Source organism: Micropterus dolomieu, linkage group LG22 (assembly GCF_021292245.1).
Source record: "Micropterus dolomieu isolate WLL.071019.BEF.003 ecotype Adirondacks linkage group LG22, ASM2129224v1, whole genome shotgun sequence".
Lineage (NCBI taxonomy): Eukaryota > Metazoa > Chordata > Actinopteri > Centrarchiformes > Centrarchidae > Micropterus > Micropterus dolomieu.
In genome coordinates, this window is record NC_060171.1 from 24,218,001 (window position 1) to 24,234,566 (window position 16,566).

General features: G+C 40.8%; 1 protein-coding gene and 1 long non-coding RNA gene across 2 annotated transcripts; one reads left to right on the forward strand and one right to left on the reverse strand.

Annotated features, from left to right (window-relative positions):
• Positions 1-6,466: 6,466 nt before the first annotated feature.
• LOC123961923 lies at positions 6,467-13,025 on the reverse strand. Its single transcript, XR_006822806.1, has 4 exons — positions 12,873-13,025; positions 10,839-10,911; positions 9,087-9,374; positions 6,467-7,276 (listed from the first exon to the last, which is right to left on the reverse strand). It is a non-coding gene; the product is annotated as an uncharacterized LOC123961923 (long non-coding RNA).
• Positions 6,871-16,518, forward strand: LOC123961922 (tyrosine-protein phosphatase non-receptor type 5-like). Its single transcript, XM_046037727.1, has 12 exons — positions 6,871-7,142; positions 8,578-8,700; positions 8,819-8,914; positions 9,097-9,353; positions 9,566-9,758; positions 10,173-10,257; positions 10,566-10,645; positions 10,792-10,929; positions 11,048-11,158; positions 12,876-13,036; positions 14,071-14,184; positions 16,425-16,518. Exons 1-12 carry the CDS (start codon positions 6,873-6,875, stop codon positions 16,516-16,518), a joined length of 1,722 nt encoding a protein of 573 aa, XP_045893683.1. The 5' UTR covers positions 6,871-6,872.
• The last annotated feature ends 48 nt before the right edge of the window (positions 16,519-16,566 follow it).

A 16,566-nucleotide genomic window follows, 5' to 3' on the forward strand; every position in this document is an offset into this window, starting at 1 on the left:
AATATACACTAGTATAGTATAGTGTTTGTTGTATAGTGTATTTATATACACTAGTGTAGTATAGTGCTTGTTGTATAGTGTAGTAATATACACTAGTATAGTATAGTGTTTGTTGTATAGTGTATTTATATACACTAGTGTAGTATAGTGCTTGTTGTATAGTGTATTTATATACACTAGTATAGTATAGTGCTTGTTGTATAGTGTATTTATATACACTAGTGTAGTATAGTGCATGTCATTTGCAGTTTTTTTTTTCACAACATGCTTTGTCAATGCTGTAAAAAATAATGACATATGAATTTTTGTTGATCAGAGAGTGGCTATTTTCTGCTGGTCAGTTCAGAGAGCTGACAGGGAAAAGCTACCATATGGCAAGACAGGAAGGAGGGAGAGAGAGAGAGCAGAACACACTGAAGGGAGGAGACAACAAGAATGCCATGGGGTTGTAAGGAGAGCGAGAGAGAGAGAGAGAGAGAGAGAGAGAGAGAGCAACAGAGGGGGAGGGAGGAGAGCGTAGGAAGCAAGATGGACTGCGCGAGAGGATAAGCAAGAGCAACGAGAGCATGGGGTTGATAAAAAAAAACGACGAAGAGCGGAAAAAGAGTAAAGAACTGGGTGATGACGTGTTTCTCACTCAAGATGAGATGAGAAACAGGGTGAGAGAGGTGGGTGGCAGAGCCTACAACTTGGAAGCAGAGGAGGTGGCAGTGGGGGGTGTTCACTGCTCAGGGATGTGTTGTGATCCACCCCTCACCACCCCACCACGCACACACACAAACAAACATGTTTTTGTCACTTAGGGGGACGTTGCATTGACTTAGACTTGCCCTAAAAGATAAGGATTTAAATATTCTGTATTTTTCTTATTGTCAGCAAATCCCATGGAAAGACCAAAACCACCAATGTATTATTCTGTCTTTTAATACTTCCCTACCCTGTCATCGGCTCTCTGCCTGAAACTCATTTGTTCCTACTGAGTAATATACTGTTTAATTTTTTTTAAAGGCTAAGTAATTTCATAGAACAGCTGGGCACTGTGGTTTTTAGCAAACATTTCTCAAACTGGAGTAAACAGTGCATTTGTGGGGGACTATTTTCTGCTGCAGAGTAATACACATTCGATGCTTTAATGAGCATTTACGACAGGAGGATGGTGGAGGATTGATGCAAAATAAACTACAATGCCCGTGTTCATGGTAATGAACGGACATGTCACCCAGTGCAATGGCGTAGCTCACTGATGTGTTTTTGGGTAGCGGTGGAGGTTTATGGGCAGGGAGGAATAAGCTATGTCAGGCTTTGGTGATGCAATACTTGTTAGCAGAATACATTTGCTGTTGGTATTTTTATAGGGTTTGTTGACAGTAATTATAATATAGAATATCACCAGCCTTATCCTTTAACCTTAAAATGTAACAGTTTACCAGGTGGGAACTATCCTTTGGGGGTGAGTCCCCATAATGTGACTGTATGAACAGATTCATGTGCCCACATTGTGATTAATACACACATACACACAGTCTCTCTCTCTCTCTCGCTCTCCAGCTCCCTCGCTCACTCGCTCACTCGCTCTCCCTTTTTCTGGCTCTGTTGCCAAGGCTACCGTACAGCCTCTTGCTGCATATACCTAGACGAAGCTGCCGCCTGTGGATCTCTCTCTCCTCCAGGATAAAAACAACAGAAAACCCATCAGACTTTTATACTTCTTATCCATCTCTCTTTCTCACACACACACACACACACACACACACACATACGCACTCACACACATCCGTAGATTCTGCCTCTCCTAACCTCACACACGTCCTCTCGCTGTCCGTCTGTCTCCTTCTCACTCCTTTTTCTCCCAGACAGAGGAGCAGTAAAGGGATTGGCGTGGTTCTTGGTGTTTGGCTCCTGGTCTTTGGCTCGGAGGGAGCAGAGCGCCAGATGGCAATGTGAAGACGGGCTCAGCCAGGTAAGAGGACTTATCCTAACCAGACTTAAGTCTCTGGGTGAGGGATTGTTCCAGCCCTCCTGTACTCCCTCTGTCTGTCCCTCTTCCCCCACCCCCCACCCCCGTGCGACATGAGGTGAATATCAATTCCTCAGCAAAACCCTGATGGTTTGCATGGTTGCTGCGCTTTCCTGGCTGTAAAAAGGTAGGGATCCATGATGTAGCCTCTGTATGTGCATGTTTATTTTCAGATCATCAAAAATTTCGATACTGTTACAACTATGCGTGTTTCCTCTCTCATCATTCAAAGCTTGGTTTCCTCTGTGTTGTATCATGTCTATGTGACAATGTGGGAGTTACCAGAGAGAGATGCAACAGTCCACCTCCCTGGGTGATTCATTACTAATCCATCCAGCTCTGCACTGTGTGGTCGCTCTAGCTCACCGTAGCCATGTACGTGATATGAATGGTGTTTTGTCTTAATATGAATGACAGAGAATGGCATTCCTGCACTGGTGTTTTGATGCAGTGCAATCATGTAACACAATCCTTTGTCACTGGGAATCCAAATTTGTCTCCAGCAGCCAGTAAATCAATTCGCTATGCAGTACATTTCAATTATTCATAAAGTATAGCTTTGGCTGAATTGTAAGTTTATACGGTGTGTTAATGAAATTTCTCTTTGAAATGCCCCTAGAACTGAAGCAAGAGATTGTAGGAGTGTATGTAAACAATAGAGCTGATTGTTTATCTGTCTCTGTGATGTACAAGAGGCAGCTGCAGGCCTGCTGAGTATTTTATTTTAAGGTCATTGTGAGCTTATGTGTGGATTGATATCAAGATTTTATCCGTGCGTGTGTGTTTGTGTGTGTGTGTGTGTATATGACAGAGAAAGGTTGATGAAGCAGGTCTTGGCCCTCGTGACTTTATCTCACGTTACCATCCTATCATCACTTTCAATAAGAGCGTCCTCTTACCTCGTCTCCGTGCCACATTCAGCACTTCAATGACACACTCGATACATCACTCACTTTTGATTCACCTGAAAACAGGAGCAGCTGCTGTACTGAGATTTTGCTGTAATGACGGGGGCACATTAGACGAAGCAAAACAAATCCTGACCATTAAAAAAAGAGAGAGTAGAAAAGCAGATTTGAACACATTATATTTCCAGAGAAAGACACTTGGAAGCATCAGGAATGTCCATTAAAACATGAGCCAGCTGTCACAAAAAAAAAAAAGAGATCACGTTAATTCCCCTTGTTTCTGATTGCCGGAAATAGAGCTCTACACAGCTGTCAGCAGACAGTCATTCCTGGCCCTGTATTTCTCCTGGGATAGAGGCTTATTGTATGGCGTTTAGACTCAGCTGGATGCTGGGTGCTTTGCATGGATGCAGATCAATGGCAACACTATACACGCATACTCTATTTGAAGACTGAGGGGGTGGTGTTTGTAAGGACCCAAAGACAGTAGACCTTCACTGAGGAATGAGGCTGCATCTCCCAGGTTTGACTTATTTGCCATGAATCCACTTGGCCTGGTTGTACATTTTTCTCAGAATTCTGTGTTTAAATAAGGATGTCATTGCTTATTGGAGTTAGGGATCATTGTCTGTCAATGGTGTTTTATTTAAGTTACTTCCTCGTACTAGAATATTTAGCTTGTCAGTGTAGGTTGGTTTAGTCAGTCACAGAGACTGTCAAGCTGAGACAGAATACACATGAAACAACATATATTGTGAAATAAGGTAATTTTAATTATCTGAAAGCTCAAAGAGAAAAAATATGAAAGGGTAAAAGGGTTGAATACCATTGAGGAAGACCCAAGGTCACTCCTCAGCATTATTTCTGGGACGAGGGGGACATTACATTCCTAATTCTAATTTTCCACCTCACTATATATAAATTCTGCTACCTTCAGGCGTATCAGTAAAACATGTTTTAGTATATCCCTACAAGAAATCCTGGCAGTGACAAAACAGCATGTTGGGAAATAAAAGGCAGACATAACTGATTCATATTCATTCATAAAGAATTTGACACTTTATTTTTGGTGTCTGGTCAAAACTTTCTGAGGGGTATTGGTACTTATGACCTTAATATTTCAAAAATCCCAGCTACATCCCTGATTAAATGTATGAGACAATTCACCAGGCAAGCACTTGGCAGCCAAAGCAAGGGACTGAAAAACTAAGAAATATACCTCAAAGAATAAAAGCAGAGAGGCAGAATTCTTCTTTTTCACAGGAAGATTTTTTTTTAGACAAGCGTGACTATTGTCACAGTGTATGTTTGTGTTTTTCATTTTTCATGTGGTGTGTCTTGCAAAGTGCGTGTGTGCACGCTATTGTATGTTGATTGCCACAGTTACCAAAACGCCAACCTCACTGCGTCATTGCTTCAGACAACCTTCAGAAAAAAAAGAGCCGCTTTTCCTCCCATTCATCCCTCCATCCACTCATCTACCTGTCTGTCCATTGTTTAAAACGGAAGAAGTTTCTCTTATACAACACAATCTATATGTGTGTGTGTGTGTGTGTGTGTGTGTGCGTGTGTGTATACTTTATGTGTGTGTATGTTGTATATGTATGCACGTTGCCATGACTACGGGCCGGGCTAACTGGCGTCATCACTTCAAAACCACCTTCGCAGCAAGCAAAGAGAGATAGAAAAGGACTCACAGCAGCTCCCCTCTGTTCAACACCTGCACTCTCCCATTCACACACACACGCGCGCGCACACACACACACACACACAGACAGATAGCTCCTGCTACTGGTGTGGTCTCATATTCCGCTGAGCTCACCTCATTCGTTCAACAGGGTCCAGTGGCACAGAAGGAGAGGAGGGGAGATGAGAGAGAGGAGAGCAGAGAAGGCTCGACTCCGTGCATACTGATTCGACTGGAGCAATCTGAATGTATTTCTGAGGGTGTCTGCTTAGTCTGGCTCGAATCATCCCTGCCTCTTAGGGAGGGAGCGAGAGGCTGAGAGAGGCAGAGAAAGAAAGGAGAGGGGAAGAAATATTGACAGTTTACTGTGTCGCCTTACATCACCATCCTCCGCTCATGAAAGCACAGCTGGGAGCTGACAAGGGTGCTACTCCACTGAACCTGTCTCAGTGTGACCAGTTGAGTTTGAGTCGTAAGGCGTCTCTGCTGTACGTGTAGCATTTTGGACACAACACGGTGGGATGTGTTTAAATGGCCTGTAATTCCTGTTTTTTGTTTCCTCTGTCCTTCATTCTTTAAATATTGAGCATGTGAGGTGTAACTTTGGCTGTTGTCTGCTGTCCTTCAGATTTGTCTCACAATGGCTGACAGCGGCTGGTTGCCACAGGATACAGGATTTAACTTGATCATGTGATCTGACTCCCTCCCCAGTTCGCTGCCATCTATCATAGGTGAGTCATGTGACAGGATGTATAGTTTTGTTTGTTTTCCTTTTTGACAATCCAGTAATTTTCTTCTGCATTGTTGGTTCGGTAGCCATTGATGAAAACTTGCTCCGAACTCACTCATGACAAATTTAGCCATCAGCAACACATTCTGACAAAAGCTACATGTGCGCAAACAGTAGCCTACACCACCACTCTCACAGGCCCCCGCATTCACACATCCGCACACAAACCACGTGGCGGTAATCAGCAAACACCTTTATTAATGGTTGAAGGACAAAAAGCAGGGCGGAAAAGGGCTTTGAATACACTGCTGACTGATACACAGAGGATGTGTGTGTGTGTGTGTTGTCAGTAGATGATAATGCTCAGGACGGATGAGAGGGATGAGAGCCACTCTGTTGCCAAGGCGACGGACAGGGCTGTAAACACACTACCCCTGACTCATCTCTCCACAATAGAGCCTCTCTCTCTCTCTCTCACACACACACACACACTCACACACATTCACACACTTTCTCCCTCTCAAACACACACACGTACACACACTTTCTCTCCCTTAAACACACAGACACACACACATTCACACAAAGAGTCCAATCTGAGGAAGACAAGAGGATCCGGAGATGAGAGCCACTCCAAGCTGCTTAGCTATACATCTGAATAGTCCTGTGGAATAGAAGCAAACCTTTCTGTCATATCCACGTTCATTTAAAAACACACAACCTGACAAAAACTGCTAGCTTGTGATAGAAGTGGAAGAGTTTTCTTCTGTGCATGTGCATTATTTTATTATTTTTATTTATTGATGCAAAAAACAATCAATCTCCAATCATTGATGCAAGAAACAAACTTTTATTGCAACATATCGATTTTGTATAATCAAATGTAACAAATACTATAACAAAAAATTATGTGTATTTTACAGTATTGTATTGTATATACTGAAGCCACTGTAGTGGTCCTTTGTGGCACTGTTTGTTAGAGCACTAAGCTACTAACGCTACGGTTGTGGGTTTGAATTCCACTGAGGTACCTTAAGGTGGTGATTCTGAAGTTTTGAATCTGAACATATCAGGCAAAATAAACAACAAAACATACACGTATATTACAGTAAGAAAGAATTAGAATAAAATTAGACATTTACTTACCAAGAATTGTTCACAATTGTGAACAGAAAAACCTTTATTTTGTTTGAAGTATGTCTGCAAGTTAAATGTTGTTATAATTTAATACCTTGTCAAAGCTCTAAAAAAGCAATATAAAACCATAAAACACCTTAACCCCATAACACTACCCATATTGACACTGTTAATGTTTATAAGGGGTTAAAACAACAACTAAAGCACACACTGCTTATTTCATTTAAACAATGTTTTTGGACATGCTTGAAGATATTAATCTCTCATTATTTTGTTAGATTTTCAGAGAGCGTAGATATCAAATACATAATAAATAAGTAAATGTCAAAAAACAGAGTCAGAATCCATGTCAGATATCTTTAATACAAAACAGCCTTATTTAACAGGGGGATCATGACCCGCCGGCTGAGCAGCTCCACCCGTTCCCACACTGAGGACTCCATTTTCCTGAGGCCCGATGAGGACCCCGTCTGGCTGGATGAGCCCACAAAGACTGAAAAAATAGGCGACGGAGTCCTTAAAAAAGATGGACTCCCAAAATGCAAAGATGGACCCACAGGGGGCCAAAGCAAACAGGGAGAGGAAGTGTTTATGCACAAGGTGTACGCGCTGGTGATTGAGATCCACTGCTGGGCTGCACTGTTTGTCGTCTCCCAAGTCACAGTATGTGAAACCAGAAAAAGAAAACATGGATAAAATCTTTACTTGTTTGAAGATTTTTTCACTCAAATGTCTGCTTAAGATGACCTTTATGCACAGGCTTTGGTCTTCAGCTCAGCATGTAGGCTAGTGTAGACCTGTATGAAAAATCCACAGTAGTGTAATTGCAACATTAGCAATGCAAATGACACATGACGGTAACATTTGAACAAAAACTATTCTCTCACCTTGACCCTTATTTTTCTTTTCATATGCATCCAGTGGTGGACTAAGTATATTTACTGAAGTACTGTACTTAAGTACGAGTTAGAGGTATTTTGTACTTTACTTGACTATTTTCTTTTCATCCCACTACTTCTACTCCAATACATCTTAGAGGGAAATATTGTACTTTTTACTCCACTACATGTATCTGAAAGCTTCAGTTATTTCAGTTAGTGAAGTTTACTTCACAAAGTAAGCTTTTTAAACACAGGACATATAAAGACTTTAAAAAATGATGATGTATTGTTATAAATTAAACTAACAGTTTACAGCTGGTACATTTGTGGATGGACAGACATTAAATTGACAACTATTTAGAATTGTCCTAAAAATTAATGTTTCATGTTAAAACATTTCATGGTTCCACCTTTACAAAGTTGAAGATTTGCTGCTTTTACTTTTGATTATTTTAATGAATTTGCTATCAATTTAATTTTCTTTTTACAATTGATTAATTAAACATTATTAGCAGATTACTGTAATCCATAATGAAAAAAGTCATTAATTGCAGTATGATACAAAATAGTTCAACTTCAACCAACTACAACAGTAAAATCCTGCATTTCCATTAATGCATCAGTAATAATAATTTAATGATATAATATATAAAATTGTCACAGGGAATATTTTTTTTATTCTGCAAAGAGTACTTTCAATACTTTAAGTAAATTTTCCTGATTATACTTACATACATTTACTTAAGTAACATTTTCAATGTAGTACTTTTACTTTACAGGGTATTTTACAGTGAGGTATTAGTACTTTTATTTAAGTAAATGATCTGAATACTTATACTGAATACTGAAGTGCTTTAGTCGAAAGTGAACGTTATTCTGGCAAGTTTTGAGCTAAAATTGGACCTCTCTTTAACATTCAGTCCCTCTTCCCATTTCTGTCTCTCTCTGTTGATTACATATTTCATTCATTCAAGAATAAAAGGACAGGTGTAACATTATCAAATGTGAAAAAAAAAGAAGAAAAAAAAAATAGACGAGAGCCTTGTAAATGCGACCATGATTGCATCTGGTCAATTTACATATTTGTTATGGCTGCATCTTCTTTTCTTCTGTTCGCTTTTCACCTGAGAGTAGCCACAGTGCTGCCTGATTACCAGTGCGTGAATGAATGGAGAGTGCACAGTGACAATCTGCTTTACCTCCTTCTCTCCTCTCAGGGGTACTGGGTGTTTTTTGTGGTGGAAGGAAACGGGCCGCTCTCTTCCATCTACAAAGCACTGCAGATCATTGACTTCTACCTTGGCTTTGTCTTACCCTGCTACCCGATTTTCGGAATGGACGTGAGTATCAGTTCTGAATCTTTTTGGATTGGATCGAGGAAAAACCTTGCAGATATGCTGAATCTAGTGTTGCGTCTAACTGCCTCTTTCCCTGTCTTTCTCTCTATGCACTGGCCAGTCCATGGTGTTGATGAGGGAGGTGGTAAACACCAAACAGCACAACTGGATTGTCCATGGAACTGCAGGCATTGGGGTAGCCATCTGTGTTCTCATGGTAAAACACTGGACGGACAATTCAATTTCTACCCTAACAATATTTGGTTATTTTTGCGTAATGTGAGATTATGGTGGACTTCAATTTTTGTAATTTACCTCGAAGGAACATGACAGTCTTTGGTGAATTCAAATGGGAAAATGCTGTTCACTCCTTCCTTCCTTCCACTAACCTCTCCACAGGTCATCCACATGGTGTGTAAGTGGCATTATGGCACTGGCTTGTGGTCGTCAGGAACAGTGTCGCGGGACATTGGTGATAGGCGTCAGTCTGTGAGCCGCCAGCCCTCCTTCACCCTGTCAGAGTGGACGGACGCTCAGGAGGATCTGCTGGACATGGACCGTGTACCCCAGACGCCGGTCTTTGAAATGGGCACCGACACCAGGACGGAGGGTGATGCCGCCACCCTCACAGTCACACCAGTGGGGCTTCAGGAGAGGTTAGAGTGGCCTGCACATGGCTGCAGGGTGGAAATTATTTTTGAAAATAAGAGAATTGGGTTTATTTGTTTGCATTTATATATAGATCTGAATCTGGAGGATAGGGAAGGCATCTGCTATATGTTAAATCCAAATTTGTACATAACTGACAGGTAAACAAATACTATTCATCTATATGCCTATGTATGATTTAATATGTGTCATCACGCAGGAGGGGCTCCAATGTTTCCCTGACCTTGGATATGTGTACACCGGGCTGCACTGAGCCCTACGGCTACGGTGCCCAGCTCTCCCCCAGAGACCAGTCGGCCCAGGAGTACCTCAGAGAGGGAACACACACCTTGACCCCTGCCATGCTACACACACGGGCCATGGAGGACCAGAGCCTGCAGGCTGAGTTTTATGTGAGCGCAGCAACAGCAGCTCACCCACCTACACGCTTTAGATTAACAGGGATGAACAGAGACGGAAAAAAAGTACACTGACACACACACACACACACACACAGACGCAAGCACAATTGAACACTCACCCAGCAGAACTCTGTACACACCCGTAAGCTTTTCCACTGTCTGTTAGTAGGCAAAGGAAGGATAGATAGAGGCATATTTGCATACAAAAACCCACGAGGATTCCAGTGTCTGCTAGGCAGAAAGATGTGTGTTTAAGATCATACATGAGTTGTCCGTAGAATTTTGACAACGTCCAATTAGACGGCAACAGTTTTGTTGCCTTGTAGAAGGCATGGCAAGGACCTCCCCTCCATTTTCTGCAAGGACTGATTGTTGTTGCACCTATTGTTCTGTGCCCATCGGCAGGAAACTCCCATGAACTTTGTGGACCCTAAGGAGTACAACTACCCAGGGCTGGTGAGAAAGAACCGCTACAAAACCATCTTACCCAGTGAGTACAACGGTCACGAAAAAGTTGTAAATTTTGTAAAAAGCTGCTTTTGGGCTTGCTTCTCTTTAATAATTTCACATACTCATCAACTATTTAGCTGAGATGTGTTTGTAAAAAGGCTTGTCTCTGCACCAGAAAATTGATACTCACACTGAGAGACACAGCACACACAGATACACAAACCAACCTTGCAATAAAACTGAGCTGTAATACAGTATGTCTGCATAAATCTGATCTTCCATCTTCTTTGAATTACAACCCATCTCTTTCTCTCTTTGTCATCGTTATCTCATACTGTCCACCTCCAGACACACACAGTAGAGTGATCTTGAAGTCACAAGATGAAGATGATTTCCTCACTACCTACATCAATGCTAATTATCTCAAAGTAAGTGAAAATAGTGTATTTATAAGCAAAATATTGCACCAGCACAACACTGATCTCAACAACAACTCAGTGTCTCGTACTCACAGTTAGGAGAAACATATGACCTGCGTGTGTGTGTGTGTGTGTGTGTGTGTGTGCGCGCGCAGGGTTATGGGGGTGAGGAGCGTGCATACATTGCCACCCAGGGTCCTACCGTGAACACAGTGGGAGACTTCTGGAGGATGGTGTGGCAGGAGAGAAGTCCAATCATAGTGATGATTACCAACCTGGAGGAGAAAAACGAGGTCAGTGACATGCAGGATGATGATGAAGATGATGATGTTGGATGCATTAATGGATGAATGGACAGATGATAATGGGATGGGTAAAAATATCCACTTATGTGTTCATTGTGTTTTGCAGAAATGTGCAGAGTACTGGCCTGAGGACACTGTGACCCATGAGGGCATCGAGATCACCGTTATCACGGTAACCCAGGAGGATGACTACAGTCTAAGGGTGTTTACTTTGAAGGTAAGACAAAGACAGACAGTCCATAGGTCACAGAAAACAGTACATTGAAGAGTCACTTCGAACAAATTGCAAAAATGCTATTTTTGCACTTATCTCCAGTGGTGTCTAGCTATGCAGATACCTTTGGTTTTATCTTTGACTATAATGGAGGTGAATGTATTTTAATTTCTGGTGCTCACAGCATAGAAACTTTGTATTAAAAGGTAAGAATAACTAAGACTCTACAAGAGACATTAGTGCTTCTGTGAGGCTGTACTCAGGGACAGCGGTGCTTTGCTAACTGGTGACACATGTTTAGCAGATATGTCTACCGTGTTCAGCTTCTTAGTTTAGCGTATTAGTATGCTAACATTGCCTGACTACATTGATGGTCATTAGTTTTGCAGGTATTTTGGTCATCGCTCAAAGTATTAGAAATCATTTTGACCTGACGATGGAGCTAGGTGAAAAGTTATGGAATGACCAGTCATTATAATTCATCCTGAGGGGGACATGAATGTCTGTACCACATTTTATGGCAATTCACCCAATAAGTCTTGAGATATTTCAGTGTGAAATACTGTAAAGTGTTAGATAGACAGAGAGCCACACCACCAGTGTGGCTAAAAACGCAACAGCAATTACTCTTTCCAGAACAAACACCCACTTTATTCAGGATAATTTACAAAGCTCACAGTGAACAATTTGTATTATTATATATGTATATGTATATATATATATATATATTTTACTACACAAATGTGCCTATAAAACTACTAAAGGTGTATTCTGTACATTATTCAGAGTGATAAGGGCATTGTTTTGGGAATGAAAAGTTGTTGTTGGATTTTTTAAATGTATTTTTTGAAAGCTGATAGCAACACAAATGATTTCCATCCATTGTATTGTTGTGGCAGTAACAATCTCAGAGATAGATATCTCAAAACCTGGACCAAAACCTTGCTGTTACCTGGAATATATCGGTCGACAACTGGCTAAGTGTGAGATGATTGGTTGTTTCCACACATCTGATCTCATCATTAATATTAGACCACGTAATACATACTTTCATTGCAGGCTTGCAGACCTCTCAACATACCAAGCAAACACTACCCAAGTTTACTTTGTGCCAAAGTAAATGGTTTTTCTTGTTGTTGTTTTTATCAGACAGATTCATCAAACTGTCAGTGTGTACTCAGACTCAACACAGATGTGTGTGTTGGGCAGTGGTTTACTCAGCATTCCTGTTACTTTTCATTTCCATTCATGTGTTCATGATGGGTGCTTTATATTTAATTTGGGATCATTGTGGTGTTGGCATTTAGCAAGCCAAACATGATAATTAACTAAATGCAGCCTGCATCTGATTACTAAGCACCAGGGGATCATTTTATAACTGTGTTCTGAGTTAAAAGCTTGTTGTTTATTCAACTTGTTGTCAGACTGGCATTAAGTGAACAGAGGCAGCTGATGGATTTGATTATGTTATAGTATATGCAAGGGAGGAATAGACTATGTAGGCTCTTTTATAACCCTCACTCTTTTTTTGCTGCCTTGCTCTGCGTTCATTGTTGTCACCAAAGTAACAATTTGTATATACATACAGAGCAACAGGCTGATCAGAAATCATTCACTGTCTCATGTGCATGTGTGCACAACAATGATCACGTTCGTATTTTATGCCTGAATGCCCGTCTGTGTGTTTGTGTGTCGATGTGTCTGTGTGTGTGTGTACCAGTGTGAGGAAGAGGAGCGCAGTCTGCGGCAGTACTGGTACACCTCGTGGCCTGATCAGAAGACTCCAGATAAGGCACCACCTCTTCTGGAGCTGGTGCAGGAAGTGGAAAGGGCCCGAGAGGAAGCCCCACCCTCCGCTGGCCCTATAATTGTCCACTGCAGGTACAAAAGTAGCTTGTTCGTGACACATGAAATATGTGTTCAGAAGGCTCTGAGTCAAAAGGCCTATAATAATCCCATGTCAATAATAGACACTGTGAGATATTTCACATTAGTTCAACTTCACTAAGTTCACCTGCTGCCTTGAAAATACAAGTTGAAGATTGCTTTTGTTTCTAGTTGTCTCAACGTTGTTTTGTTAGTTGACTGAAGTTTTTATAACTTGTTTCAACTTTATACTTTCAGTTAAAACAAAGAATTCTTTTACTTTATCAGTGCAAGAAAACATCCCTTAACTAGTCTAACCGACGTGCATTATTCTAATTCTCAGTTTGAAGTTACAACAACTTAACCACATTTACACTACTTTCCATTCCAGGATTTAAATTCCAAATTTGTTTCAATTTACATGTATAAGGCGGTTGTCAGGTTCCCTCTCCACCGGTGGCACGAGTCCTTTATTGTTTTCCACGAAAGTGTCTATATTTTAGTTGGAATTTGAATACATCACATGAATATTATGTCCATGCTTCAGCTTTGCCATGGATTAAAGAACAAATTCAAAAGACACAGCAACTATTTTTTTTTCTCTTGTTCCCATCCCCGCACACCAGCATTTTCTTTTCAACTGATAACTTACGTACCCAAGTTCAATCAACACGAACATATATGACAAGAGTCTCAAATAGTCAACACAGTGAATGATGCAGGTTTAACTTTCGAAAACTTATACAGTTGAATTCAAAATCCAAAACTTGTCAGAGCTCTTTGAGTTAAAAAGTAAGTGGACATAACTAAATGTGGCTGTAATGATTTAGAGGGCACACGCATAGGGGAAATTGCCCAGTTTCATATTGGAGGAACACTTTTTACTGCTGTTTTTACTATAGAAACCACTCTTATGTCTGATTTCTCCAAGGAGGATTTGGCATTCATCAAATTAGTCTGGGATCAGTGCAGATCAATACACCTTTATATCCATTTTCTCCATCTCCACCCTCCTCCGTCCCTTTACCCCTACAACTTTTTGTTCGCAGTGCTGGAATTGGTCGAACTGGCTGCTTCATTGCCACCTCCATCCTGTGCAAGCAGCTGAGGACTGAGGGTGTGGTTGACATCCTGAGAACCACCTGCCAGCTCCGTCTGGACAGGTGAGATATTCTTAGTGCTTATCCATGCTAAGGTCTATCTTTAGTTTTTGGCATCAAATCTTTGTTTGTTGTGGAAAATAAGCCTAGTTGACTTAGTTTCAGTTGATCTCGTTCCAAATCACAGTAAGTCGCTGTGAGCTTAAGTTTGAACAATTTACCCCAAAATGAAAATTTTGAGTTTATAGGTAGGACTACTAACCTGTTACGCCACTTAAGTCACTTACACCCTACTTACAATATACTGAAATTATTTAGTTAATCTTTTAACACTTCCAAAAACACATAAAAGGCCACCTAATTTCTTAAACAGCATAATTTGAATGTTTTTCTAGCAAAGTGGTCACTGGAATACTATAAGTGAGTATTAACGAGACAAATGTGGCCACAAAATGACTTTAACTTTAAAGCACTTTAACAGATCCCTTTTTAACAATAGACATTTTAACTTGTCATAGCAGGAAACATAATACTGATAACTAATAATTTAAAATTTATTATGGCTCTCTTCCATTTAACTCTCCCAGTAAGCCTTGCTAGATTGTCTACATGCACAATAGCTCTGACCTGACCCAGACACACCTAAGAAGAATGCAGCCATTATTAGTGTACATTTTATTCTTTGTTGAAGCTGTTAAAACTGTGGACGGGTTACTTCACATAAAGTAAAAAATAAAGATAAAAATATGACGGCTAATTCAATGTGTGAGACATCAGTGCAGTTTTAACTAAAACTGAGATAAGTAGCTACAGTAACTTCTACATTTTATTGAAACAAAAAATCTGCTGTACGAAAATAAAGGTAGCCCAAGTACTTGGGTTACAAAAATATAAATTGCCTGTATTATTTTATTCTCTGTTTTGACTTTTAATATCAAGAAATACATTTTCAAATTTGGATGAACTGAGACAACTATATGACTCTGGGCTACAGCAACAATCTTAAAGGGATAGTAAGTGATTCTGTAAGGATTGTTGATATTTGAACTCAACTGCCCAACAAATACACTCCTCCCTTTAGTGCTCCCTCAGAGGGACCATCCCCCAAATTCTTGGACACACATTGCCCAGTACTGACCTATTGTTTGTGTGAAACAAGCTAACATTACTCACCTATCGAGCAGAAACAGAGCAACCTCCGCATCGGTTTTCATTCCTTTCAAATCTCTGAGATTTATCCAGCACTTAAACACCTCACTGATGTTAACACGGGTCTTCACACTTGCTTGGTCATATAACTTGTCTCACAGTTTGTATTCTTCAAACCTTTTCCTCTTTGGCTGTTTCTCAGCCATCTGTCCTATTGGACAGTACCTAGAGTCCAGCACTATGTCCAGTATTTTCGACTGTACCGTTGTTTACAACTTTCTCTCTCCCACTGCTACTGTGCATGAGCACACTACTGCCACCTGTTGCTGAGTGGCTGGAACAATGTTGTGGGTAAGGTCCACACCACTTTCTTTGTGTTCCATTTACAGATCCATGGCTGTGTAGGAAAACCAGATTTTTTTTAGAGCACACACAAAACAGAGTCCTAGCGAACCATGTGGAAATATTGGTTGAATTTCACTAAAGGTGTATAGGATTACAACTGCTTACTATCCCTTTAACCAAAAAAAGAGTCTCACAAGCAATTACAAGACATTTTGTTATTTAGCTATCTAACATAGAGGGTGAGTAAAAATTGTACTAAATCGCACACCTAGCTTTTGATGAATGCCATACCAAAGATCTAGCATACTCTAAACAAGAATAAGAGTGTGCAGTCATGCTACCAGCCGTGGGAGGTACCAGGGCTGTACTAAGGCTCAGTGGAGCTTTGGGTTAAATGCTAATGCCAACATGCTAACATGCTCACAACAGAAATCCTAACATGCTGATGTTAAGCAGGCTCAATGTTTACCATGGACACCCTGGTGTTTAGCATGTTAGCATGCTAACATTTGCTAATTGAAACTAAACACAAGGTACAGCAAAGGCTGATGGGAATGTCAGTAGTTTTGCAGATGTTTTGTTACAAACCAAAATGTTGGAGGAAATAAAGTTTTGTCCTGATGATGGTGCTGCTTCAGCCTGAGGCATTTCATAGCAATCCATCCAATAGTTATTGAGATATCTCAATCTGGACCAAAGTGGTGGACAGACTGACCATCCGGAGAGCCCCATCGTTTGTGTGGCTTGAAAAAACTGTAGCTTTTTTCTATCTGAATTATTGTGCTTGTCTTTCTGTGTGTGTTTCTCAGGGGTGGGATGATCCAGACGTGCGAGCAGTACCAGTTTGTGCATCATGTTCTCAGCTTGTATGAGAAACAACTGTCTCACACTGCTGAGGAGTAGAGTGAGCGCCATACAGCCACACCCAGACCGAGACACACCACTGTACAC

Coding starts and splice junctions, on each gene's coding strand:
- LOC123961922 (XM_046037727.1), top strand. CDS start 6,873: ATGACCCGCCGGCTGAGCAGCTCCACCCGTTCCCACACTGAGGACTCC. Junction 9,759..10,172: donor GCCTGCAGGCTGAGTTTTAT/GTGAGCGCAGCA, acceptor GCCCATCGGCAG/GAAACTCCCATGAACTTTGT. Junction 13,037..14,070: donor CCTATAATTGTCCACTGCAG/GTACAAAAGTAG, acceptor TTTTGTTCGCAG/TGCTGGAATTGGTCGAACTG.